Source organism: Rana temporaria, chromosome 6, assembly GCF_905171775.1.
Source record: "Rana temporaria chromosome 6, aRanTem1.1, whole genome shotgun sequence".
Lineage (NCBI taxonomy): Eukaryota > Metazoa > Chordata > Amphibia > Anura > Ranidae > Rana > Rana temporaria.
Genome location: NC_053494.1, coordinates 74,954,874 through 74,967,342, shown reverse-complemented (window position 1 = coordinate 74,967,342; position 12,469 = coordinate 74,954,874). Strand labels below are relative to the sequence as shown.

At 42.1% G+C, this 12,469-nt stretch overlaps 1 protein-coding gene across 1 annotated transcript in view; it reads right to left on the bottom strand.

Annotated features, from left to right (window-relative positions):
• Positions 1-1,501: 1,501 nt before the first annotated feature.
• Positions 1,502-12,469, bottom strand: part of RSL1D1 (ribosomal L1 domain containing 1) — a 199,966-nt gene continuing 188,998 nt past the window's right edge. Inside the window, exon 8 of the mRNA XM_040356935.1 lies at positions 1,502-2,007. Coding sequence (XP_040212869.1) covers positions 1,711-2,007 — 297 coding nt within the window. The 3' untranslated portion in view covers positions 1,502-1,710. The remainder of the gene's footprint in view (positions 2,008-12,469) is intronic.

The following is a 12,469-nucleotide window of genomic DNA, read 5'->3' as shown; positions in this document are numbered from 1 at the left end:
ACGTTTAAAAAATTCTACAAGTTGCATGTTTTGAGTTACAGAGGAGGTCTAGAGCTAGAATTATTGCTCTCGTTCTAACGATCGCGGCGATACCTCATGTGTGGTTCGAATACCGTTTACATATGTGGGCGCTACTCAAGTATTTGTTCGCTTCTGCACGCGAGCTTGGCGGGACGGGTGCGTTTTCTGGCTCCTAACTTTTTTAGCTGGCTACTAGATTCCAAGCAAATTTGTTAAATACATAGCCACTACTACAACATAGATCATCAAAACAGCAGTGGCAGCCAGGGGGGGCAACAGCATTCCTTCTACCCCTTAGACCTAAAGTATATAACCCTTATTAAAGATTAAATAAATCTCCTGTGTTTGCAGTATGAGTTAGAGCAGATGACAACATAATAACCATCAGACCATGTTACTTATTCCAACCTTACACTAAAGTTTAAAGTGGTCAGTCAAACCAAGAGGAAATCAAACCCCAGTTACCCAATGGTCCCTAGATCCCGCCTCCATTTCTAGTTACATGCTTGATGTCACCACATATAAAGGCTTTGTCTCCTGTAGTTATGCCATGCTCCTCAGCCTTTTCCACGGGGACTCTCCTCTTAAGACGATGTCGCAGTGGGAACGGGACTTTGGAACTTTTGAGGATGAGCAGTGGGAGGAGGCCTTGCAGGCCATACCCCTGTGTTCTTTGAACATGGCCCAGCGTGTGTCACAGCTATATATTCTTCTGCGGGCTCACTACACGCCAGGTAGGTTGGCTCGTATGGGGATGGGGTGCAGAATGTACTAGGTGCAGCAGGGATCATGGAGATTTGATCCATCTCCTTTGGAGGTGCCCAAAGCTCCACCTATGCTGGTCACAAACCTGGATAACCTTGATAAGTCTTTCAGATAAAAATTCCTGTCAACCCTAAACATTGTTTGCTGGGCATATTAGACGCACTCCCACTGGAGGACATCCACAGGTGGGCGGTAGCAAGGGCTCTCTTTCAGGCTAGGAAGGTAATCCTGAAGCACTGGAAATCCATGGAACCCCCCACATTGCAGGATAGGCTTGCCCAAATGAGTGACACTACTCGTTTAGAAAAACTGATCAACATAGGGGTAAGAGAGGTCAATTTGATAAACTTTGGGCCCCATGGCTAGGGGTTCCCGGACTGGCCCCATTGGATCTGGTCTATAACCTACTGTTTTACTAGAGTGTCTGCTGCTGTTCTAACTTCCTCATCTGGATTGGGGGGGGGGGGGAGTGGTGGAATGTTCCTTTTATCTGCAGTAAAGAGTGGGTTGCCATTGTTCTTTTAGATTGATATGTATAGTATGTTGCTGCTGCATGTTGCGGAACTGACTGATCTTTTGTATTTGTTTTGCTCTGAACCATGTGTGTACAAATACCTTTTGAGCTCAATAAATACATTTTGCTTGATAAAAAAAAACCAAAAAAAAAACCCAGTTACATGGGGGGCACAAAAGAAGCTTTCCTGGGTAATACATGTAACAGCCCAAAACACAAATTCAGTTTATTTATTGGTTACTAGATTCATTGCTAAAAATGGTAGTATTCTTTAAATGGGAACCTACAAGAAAAAGGTTTTTGTCAATAGATTTTTTTTTTCCCTTTTCAAATTTAACAGTACATACAAAAACACGCATATTGCATTTAACTGTTCTTTAGCTCAGCAAGATCTGAATACTGTAGAATATTCAATTTTTTTTGTTCAAGTTTTTAGTCAGAGGAACTTTTCTGACAGATTTTGAGAGCTTTATTGCAGATTTTATAGCAGTCTTTTTAAGAATGTGATGGTTTAATGCAGATTCCTGACTTTCACCATCCTCAATTCCCCGTTTTGTAGAATGGGCTTGTTTATTTCTGCTTGGTACTTTTAAGTCTTCTTCAGCTTTATCAATCATTTGTTGTTTCTTAGCCAACTCCATCAGTCCTGGCTCTTGAATCTTGATTGCACTTTCAACGTCTCCAGGTGTCTTCCTAGCTTGCACTTTCTGATAAAATGAGAACCTTTATTATTGCAAATTCATATTCACACTAATACAAATGGGACAAAGCAGATATACAAAACTTTTAGATTCATCAATTAAAAAATGAAAGAATAGATGCATGTGGCTATTTAAGGCAAGCCAATGATGATGTGTTTTTCTTTGAGAAAATCGTTTAATTTCCCCATCAACATCTCCGGCAGCGATAATGTGTTCTGCCAGTGGGGAGCCTTACCTGCTGGCAAAACACAATGATTACTGCTAGCGGCAGTAATCGCATGCAAAAAATACAACAGGCTGGTCGGAATGAAAAAACAAAAAAAAACAAACAGGTCAATATCCACGCTACTAAATATGATAAAGTGAATAAAGCAGCTAGCACAATTTGTTGATCATCAAAAATATATAAAAGTCCACATGCGGCGCTTAACTGTAAAATTAGTCTAAAGAGGGAGAGTTAAATACACCAGTCACCAACTTCAGTGTGTATATGACAGCACTCGGCACCATGAGGAAATACAGCTGGAAGCAATATGCATAGAATGGAAACACAAAATCACATCTCCAGTATTCAGCTTTAAATGGAATCCAACCCAGGACAGTGACTAATCAGATTTTTTTCACACAGTGTAAGCTTCTTTAGATTCTCATATCAGGTGTATAACAGTCCCCATATAAGCCAGCCCGAAATTTCAATTAAAATAAATGTATTTGTAATAACTTACAATTTCAATACAGGAATGAATGCATCACAAAATTCGAACAGCTGCAGCTCTGTCAGCCCGCCCGACATGTTTCATCCAATTGGACGCCTCTGATATCAGATTGGATGAAACATGTCAGGCGGGCTGACAGTAGCACGCCGAGAGCCGCAGCCGTTCGAATCATTCATTCCTGTATTGAAATTGCAAGTTATTAGAAATAAAATTATTTTAAATTAAATTACGGGCTTCACTATTGGCTGCCTTATTTTATCACTGCGCACCGCTGGCTGATATGGTGACCATTATACACCTGATGTGAGAATCTAAAGAAGCTTCCACTGTGTGAAAAGTATCCGATGGCTAGTCACCGTCCAGGGTTGGATTCCATTTAAAGCTAAATACTGGAGATGTGTTTTTGGGTTTCCATTATATTGGGCTTCCAGCTGTCTGGTAAGCAGATTGGATTTCCACATGGTGCCGAGTGCTGTCATATACACACTGAAGTTGGTGACGGGTATATTTAACTCTCCCTCTTTAGACCCATTTTACAGTTAAGTGCCACATGTCAAAGTAAAAGATTCTGCCAAGATGTGCTAAGCCACAAATCATGAAGCAGACCCATGTGCATGAAATGAGAGGAACGGTAGTCTCAGCCCAAACTCCAGCCAGGCCACTCGTCCAAAGTTTTGTCACACCCCTTGGAGCTTAATCATGGGGGTGGAAGATTAGAGCACAAGGTGGTGTTTATAATAGCATCATTGGCCGTCATGTGATAGAAATTAGCACACATGCTCGAGCAATCATGTGGATAAAAACAGCTACAGACAAAAAAAAAAGCTGGGTAGAAACATCAAGATGGTTTTACAGCAGATAAAAAGGAAAAATTACATAACAAAAACTGCCAAAAATTGCAAAACAATGTTGTTGAGTTATTCATGTAAAATGCAATTAAGAAATTATTAATTTAAAGTAGCAGCCACAATCCTTTAATCTTAAGCTTTGTTTACTCTGAATTTATTGAATAGTATTGCTCTTGCATTGTATCCAATCAATAAATTAAAATCGGTTCGAGGTTTTACACTATCTAGCGTTTTTCTATTTATCTGGGATTTTTCTATTTGCACACTTTGAGAAGAGTTTTTAGTAACTCTGGGATTAACCCTGATGTGGCTCCCTTTTCTACCCCCCATCAGTGACCAGTGATGGGGATTATAACATCTAGCCTTCTTGACCCTTTGTAATAAAGGGTCCAGGCTCTTTGGTAAGAGTAAATTTTCAATTGTGGTGGTATCAATATACTCACCTGGTGGAGAGATTTGGATTTGTTTCATCTAAAGTAGTGTCACAGATTCAGACACATGTTGAATTAATGGAAATACCACAGTGCGAACAAGCTTAACTGGAGAATAGTAAAGTGCTAATATAGACTAGACTAAACGTTCAAAAGACAAAGAATTTGAGAAATTTCATAAAGCATGTGGCCAGTGAAAATTATAAATGTGCAAAAATGTGTGCATGCACACACAAATTGCTTTACAAAGTGCTAAGCTTGCACCAAATGTGCAAAAAAAAAAAAGGTTTATAAATGAGCACATAGCACCAGTGAGTTTAAATAAATGTGCAAAAAATATATACATTTGCAAAACTTATTTTGCAAGTGTTGTGCTTAAAATAAATGTGTAAAAAAGCAAGTGAAAATTTAATAAACAAGCATGTAGCCAGTAAAAGTGCTGCTGTGCTGACAACTCAAAGTGCTGAAATGATTGATATCCACACAGGTGACAATGTGCCCCACTCCCACCCCCCCCCCCTTTTGTGGTTAGACTCACCAGATCCAATGGACCCCTCAAGCAAAAAGTGATAAGACGCCAACTACAGGATACAATCCTTCTGGTGGTGTTTCAAACTTAAACATAAGGGGAAAGCTCCCACATTGTAAGCTTGATTTCTACTGAACAAACAAGACGATCTATACCATGTGGGATCTTTCCCCTTGTGTTCAAGTTTGAAACATCACCAGAAGGATTGTATTCTGGAGTTGGCGTCTCATCACCCTGCTCACCAGACTAAGCCTGTTGTTTAACCCACAATCCATTATTGCTTAAGGGGTCCATTGGATCTGGTGAGTCCAACCACAAGGGGGGGGGGGGGTTGGGTTTGGAGCACGTTGTGTGGATATCAATCATCTCCGCACTTTATGAATTGTCAGCACAGCAGCACTTGGCAAAGAAATTTTGCAATTGGAACTTTGTATATGTATTTTTGCACATTTATTTGAACTTTCACTGGCTACATGCTTGTTTATAGAGAGTCTGCGTGTGCTCATGTCTCAGATTGTTTCTGGGCTGTGTCAACCGGTTACTCAATTGTGAATGGGAGTCACCCTCGAGTTCAGCTCCACCCAGGTATCCCTCTAAAGAAATGTCAATCTACAGCTGCCCTTCTTGCTACTGGTTTGATAAAGGGGCAGAGCTCTAAAAACAAGATCCCCTTGTGGAGACTCGAACTTTGCAGACTACATCGGAGCAGGCTTACAAACAAGCTGGGGACTCTGGTGCACTGCAGGGTATCTGGTGCCCCTGACTAAAGACATTTACATAGCCTCGCTTAGCCTGCCATAGAACACCACCATCTTAATCTCGAGCAATCCATCAGACATATACCTACAGCCCCTGGCTCTTACCCGACAACCCAATCCACACTACTCAGCCTGACGCTCCACCGCGAGTCTACCTCACATTCCACCGGCGGTTCCTGCCATCTACTATACAGCTTGCATATTCCACCTGCCCCAGCTGAGACTAAACCATCTCCCGAAACTGCAGACAGACATTCCAACCATCTGTCACCTCATTTGCTGCCGCTGACCTCCTCCAGAGCACTCGGACATCCCCTCTGTATGCCATTGCTTCATAGGCTCTCCTGAACTATACCAGCCGCTCCCCATAGCATCAGTGCGAGACCCACCACCACTCAGGAATGACCAGGCTTTTTTCTTCACATTTAAAGTGAGTTTTTATGCATTTATCACCCTCTCACATATTTTTACTTTGCATTACCCATTTTTACAGGTTGGAGCCCTCTTCCTTCACTCATACTACTCTCCATAGGTTATTGGGACCTAATTTAGAGGAGCTGCCTCCAATTATGTTCCATCTGCTTTCACTTAACCACTTCAGCCTCCGAAGAATTGGCTGTCCAATGATGGTCCATTTTTTGCGATTTGGCACTACGTCGTTTTGACAAATGCGTGGTCGTGCAACGCTGTAACCAAACAAAATGTAGCTCCTTTTCCCCACAAATAGAGCTTTCTTTTGGGGATATTTGATCACACCTGCGGTTTTTATTTTTTGCGCTATAAAACAAAAAAAAAAAGTCAAATATCTTTTTGCTATAAATATCCCACATCTAAAAAAAATTCCCCAGTTTACGCCGATATGTATTCTTCTACATATTTTTGGCAAGAAAGAAATCGCAATAAGCGTATATTGATTGGTTTGTGCAAAACTAGCGTCCACATAATAGGGGGATAGTATTATGGCATTTTTTTTCCACTAGTAATTTTTATCGTTACTGCAATATTGCGGCAGACACATCGGACTCTTAACACTTATTTGGGACCATTGTCATTTATACAGCGATCAGTGCTATAAAAATGCACCAATTACAGTCTAATTGACACTGGCGGTGAAGGGGTTAAACACTAGGGGGCGATCAAGGGGTTAAACGTGTCCTAGGGAGTAATTCTAACCGTGGGGGGCTGGGCTACAAGTGACACGACAGTGACCACTGCTCCCGACGACAGGGAGCAGTAGATCACTGTCCTGTCACTAGGCAGAAATGGGAAATGCCTTGTTTACATAGGCATCTTCCCTGTTCTGCAGCTCCATGACAATTGCAAGACACCGGCGGACAGAGTCTGCGGGTCCTGCGGGCACTGTCACGTAGAAACGTACAGGTATGTTGATTTGCCTGCCCGTGCCATTCTGCCAACATATAATCAGTGTTAGCCGGTCGGCAAGTGGTTAACACACTAGCGCCATAGTTCCTAATCTCTCTATTGTGTGCATCTCTGCCTGCGTGTTTCCGTGAGTCTGTGTGTTTCTGCATGTGTGCGCTTCTGAACGTGTGTCCATAAAAAGAGTACAGTCACCTGCCAAAACTGTGATAACCAGGGGTTTATTAACCCCCTGTGATAACAATCAAGTACATAGAAAAATAGAAATGAAATAAAAAAAAAAAAATTAAAATGTTCTAACTGTATTGTGTCACAAGAAAAAAATTTTTTTTGCACCTACAACCGATTTTAATTTTTACCACACTTAGTGGGGAAACTTGATCCACTGCAGATTGGGATCATTCACAAGTTTGCCCACTTCCAAAGAAATGGTTTATAAGCTTTATCATAGGCATTTTTTAATTGATCGAGACTCAACATCAACCAAAAATCCATAAATTATAAATGGAGTTGCAGTTCGGTGAGTAAAACAAGTATTTGATCCCCAAGCAAAACATGACTTCGTACTCGGAGAAACCCTTGTTGGCAAGCACAGAGGCAAGACATGTATGGTATCTTAGGAGGGATTTTGGTCCACTATTTACAGATCTTCTCTAAATCCTTAGGGCTTATTGGTTGTTGCTTGGCAACTTGAAGATAAAGGTCTGGAGACTGACTACTAGGCCACTCCATGACCTTAATGTGCTTCTTGAGCAAGTCCTTTGTTGCCTTGGCGCTATGTTTTGGGTCAATGTCATGCTGAAAGACCCATCCACGACCCACTTTAAGTATTTTAGCTGAGGGAAGAATAGAAAGGGAGGACCCCCACTATGCCAACATCCTATATTTAGAAAAAAGGATTGAATGAGTTGCAACTATCAAAAAACAAATGGATTTTGTGGGCACAACATGAGATGATTGCAATAAATATTTATATTTTAGATACCGTATTTATCAGCGTATATCGCGCACTTTTTTGCCCTGAAAATCAGGGCAAAATCGTGGGTGCGCGATATACGCCGATACCCGCTCTGTGTTTGAATGCCTGCGCCGACATATACCAAGCGCAGTACACTCGGGTACATTCGGCCAGGCTCGGCTTGACTCGTAGTCACGCTCTGACGTTTATGCGTGAGAAGCCGAGCCTGGCCGAATATACCCGAGTGTACTGCGCTCGGTATACGTCGGCGGAGGCTTCAAACTGAGCGTGGGAAGCGGGGATTCGACATGAAGACACGTGGGGGCTTGTCCGGGATATCGGCTGTTACCGTTGGCAACCAGAGAGAGTGTTTGTTTCTTTATTTAAAAAGGCAAGAAAGTGTCCGGTGTAGTGTACGTGAACCTCTCGCACGCCATTGGCAGTTGCCAATGACCCGGCCCGTTGTCCATGAAAAAAACGCAAATCTGATGCACTTTCGTGGTTCTGGCAGATTGGAACATGAAGATAAGCGTCCTGAAAATCCAGAAAGGCATGGGAATAAAATCCCCGGAATTTTTGATTTTCCGGGACAGGGGAAAATTACCCCTTCTGTTTCCCATGGCTTGCCGTCTCTTGGTTTCTCGGCGGAGTAAGAAAAAAATCTCTGGGGTGGAAGACTTTTGAATTCCAACCTGTAACCCCTTTCCAATGTTTGAAGGATAAAAGGAATTGTCGGAAATCTTTTCCCATTCCTTGGCAAAGTGGGACAACCTTCCCCTATCCTGGCATCATTGGATGCCAGGATAGGCTTATTTTCGGCTTATCTTTGTTAAAAGACCACTTTTTCTTTGCCTGTTGGTTCCAAAATTAGCTTTGCTTTGGAAACCAAGAAAAGTATTCTTATTCTTTTGAGAAGGGAACAGTTTACTCTTCTCAGAGGAACGAGCTAGAACCTCCACCAAAGAGGAACCCAATTCATAAACTATCTCAATACTTATGCTAACCTTATGGATTTGGTTTTAAATGATACGAAGACGGATATAGGCCTATTGAAAGTAGAACTAAGCAGTGAGGAAGGAACTGTTCTTGCAGGAAATGGCCCAGAGATTCTATGGCCAATACCAATTTATGTGAGGTCACAGAGAATGAGTGTTGTACTTGGATACATACCAGTATAGACATTCCAGATTACTATGAGATCATTGAGAAACAAAAAAAGAAGAAGAAGAAGAGGTATCGAAGCTGCAAGCTGAGACCAGAAATATTGCCAAGGAAGAATTTTATCTTTTTAAGGGAATGAAAGTAGTTAAACAATTGAGTCAAAAAAAAATCTCCAAAAACCTTGGTTTAAGGAAGCAGGCATGCTTATTCTAATGGCACTTTGTTTTCATATATTTTGTAATTTAATTTATTATGTGTATTAAATTAAATTAAATTAAAATCTATAAAGGTACCCAGAGGATGCGTGAGAGCATGTGAGGTGTGAGAGAGGGCGGGCTCTGATCTCACTATGCTAACAGCGAGGGACGCCTAGCTCCAGGTCTGATAATGGACCGGCCTTCCCCCCCACTAGAACCGACGGATTATACCAGCAAAACATAGCCACGGTGTAGCTGGCTTGATTCTCCCCTCAAGTGTGGACGGAGGGCTCCCTTTCCATTTCTTTACCCCAGCGCTGGACAGCCTGCCTTCTATATAGGTGGATACAGGGGCTGACAACCTTTCTCTCCAGCGTGGAGAGCTTGCCTTTTCCTTCCCCCTCTGCTAAAGTGCTGACATGCGGACAGTGGACGGGTGACGGCTTGTGTATCTCTCCCCCTTCCTGCTCTGCACAGCGCAGCTGAGGGACCGGACGACTCACTGTGCCAGTGCAGATAGATTAATCCTAGCCCCCGGCGAAGGACACGGTCGGTCAGCTGGATCTCCAGCTTGAACTCTTACCTGGCACGGATAAGCTCCGGATCAGACAGCTACAAGGCTGCAGTGAACAATCTCTGGTGGGCAGCAGCTGTTGAGCAGAGAGGAGAGAAGTAGTTGGACTCCAGCGTGTCTCTTTTCTATGGGATACGGCTTATCTACACACTTGCATAGTTCTGCTACTGAAAACAGAAGTTCGGCATCCCCAGCATCCCCGTTCTGTGTCTCTTTGAATTTTATTATGAGCACTCTTCTAAGCTGCATACCTTCGGATGAGACCCTCCTGGTGTAAACTTGTGAAGCACTGAGTCCCAATACTGTTTGTGGCTCTTATGAACTTCTTTTGAGCACTGTTCCAGCGGGGAAAAAAAGAAGGAAGACAGCAAGAAACCCCTGCCAAGAGCCTGACATGCTGACAGCCCCACAGACCTCGAGCTGAAACACCTGGCAGAGCTACCTGCAGAGTCCTACATTGGAGAACGGTAGGCTTTAAAATTGTCAATATTTCTTTTTGGATAAAGAGAACTGTGTGGAGGAGGAGAAAGGCTGAGCAGGGAGATAATAATTTACTGAGCAGAGAAAAAGGTGAATAAATCGCTGTTACCTGATCCACAATTGCTTGCAACATTTGGAGAGATAATCCCTGTAATTATAAAGTGTGTACAACGACCCATAAGCCTTTGTATGAGCAATACTGTCAAGGGAGGGGAAATATAAAGGTATACAAAGGGAAGAATCAGAGGGAAACAACAAGTCAATGGCACCGACCAAACCCCGTGTAAAACCGCAACAGGTGACCCCCAGCTCCTCCCCTACAGCTATGGCAGCTAAAACAGTGAAGGTAACAGGGACAGCAGCGAAACCCTCACAATCCCCTCAAAAATCCCCAACAAAAGGGGTAACAGCAGAGACTCAAACTGGGAGAGGAGGGGAGGTGGAGTGTGGTCCATCTGGCAAAGATATCTTGGAGGCGATTAAAGTAAGCAGTGAGGTGTTGTTAAACAAAATTGATGCCCTGGCTGTAGATGTGTGCTCAATAAAACATGAGTTTGACAAAATACAAAAAAAAAACGGCAGAAATCGAAATTCGTGTATCCAAATTGGAAGAGGATCTAAAAAAGGATAATAAAGGATGGCACATATTGAAAAAACAAATAAAAGAGCTACAGGACAGGGCGGTAGATACAGAGAGCCGCCTAAGGAGAAACAATGTGCGTATACTGGGTTTGCCAGAACGAGCGGAGGGAGATAATCCAGTCAAGTTTGCAGGAAAATTATTAACGGAAATATTGAATTTGACGGAAGCATCTACAACGTTTGTGGTGGAGAGGGCACACAGAATTTCTTTTCGCCTCCCTAAACCAGGGGCACCTCCCCGCCCTTTTTTGATACGTTTATTGAACTACAGAGATCGAGATCAAATTCTGTCAACAGCCAGGGAAAGGGCAGATATTAAATATGAAAATGTTAAGCTACTATTTTTTCCCGATTACCCGATTGAGATTCAGCAGCAAAGAAGAGAATATACAGAAATCCGTAGAAGACTGAGGGAGAAAGGGTTAAAGTACAGTATCTTATACCCTAGTAAACTACGAGTGACGGATGGGGCACGCACCCTTTTTTTTGAAACACCTACCCAAGCGGTGGAGTGGTTAGATACCAAATAGACAGATTGGTGGTAGAGAATGTTTCCCATGATAGGGGGACGGTCAGGACTGACCCAATGTATACATTTGATATATGAGACTTCCTCTCCGTATAATAATAATTTTTTTTTTTTTTTTTTTTTTTTTGGGGTGGGGGGGGAGGAGGGATAGGGGGGAGGGTGAAGGTATAAATTGGAGTGTATAGGATAATATTATATAGTGTTATTTTATTCCCTTAGGGAAGAAGGGAATATGTATTTTGAATGAGTGATTGATCATGAGTATAAATTGATCTATTGGGTATAATTAATTAACAATAAGCACTTGGGCACTTAACATGAGTGATGGGAGGTGGAGAGAAATTGTTCCTCTCTTCCTCCGCTCACTCTGCTATCTGGTTGAGGGTGGAAATGTTTTTTTTTTTTTTTTTTTTTGGATAGAAGATATAAGGAATTGCAAAATTATGTTAAAACTAAGCTAAAGTTAAATAAGGAATACACAAACACTAACGGTTCATTTTGTAGTTATGAAGTAATATAAAGCTATGTAATAAGAGGGAAGAAGAGGTACAATGGGGGATGGGGAGGGGGTTGAGTTTTTTTTTTTTTTTTTTTTTTTTGGGGGGAGGGTGAAGGTATAAATGGGAATATATAGGATAATATGGTACAATGTTTGTTATTCCCCTAGGGAAGAAGGGGATATGTATGATGAATAAGAGATGGATTATGAGTATGATTAAGTATATTGGTTATAATTAATTAATAATAAGCACGTGGGCACCTAGGTGTTTAAAAACATGTGAATGATGGGGGGGAGGGAAGCGGAGAGAAATTGTTCTCTCGCTCTCTCTCTCCTTTCGTTCACTCTGCTGTTTGTTTAAGGGTGGAGATGGGGTTAATTTATAATTATTATTATTATTATTATTATTATTATTTTTATTTATTTTTTTCTTCTTTTGGGGAAGGTCCTAAAATATGGAACAATATAAATACAGGTGTGTAGGTGAAATATGCAGCTGAGTAGAGGAGCCTGCCGCATAAGTGAATGGGAGATAGGTGGTCGTTTTTTCTAGGGATTAGGAAAGAAGGGTGGGTTATGTTAGATACTAGACCTAAAAAAGAGATTATGGTCAGTAAAATAGGGGGTAGAAGAAATTCCTCTCCACTCCCATCCCAGAATGGATGGGGGAAGATACAAGAGAGGGGAGTGGGGAGGGGTAGGGCGGGTAGGGTGGGGGGAGGGGGAATGAGTGTGAGAGTGAAGAGAGAATGGGGAAGTCAATGGT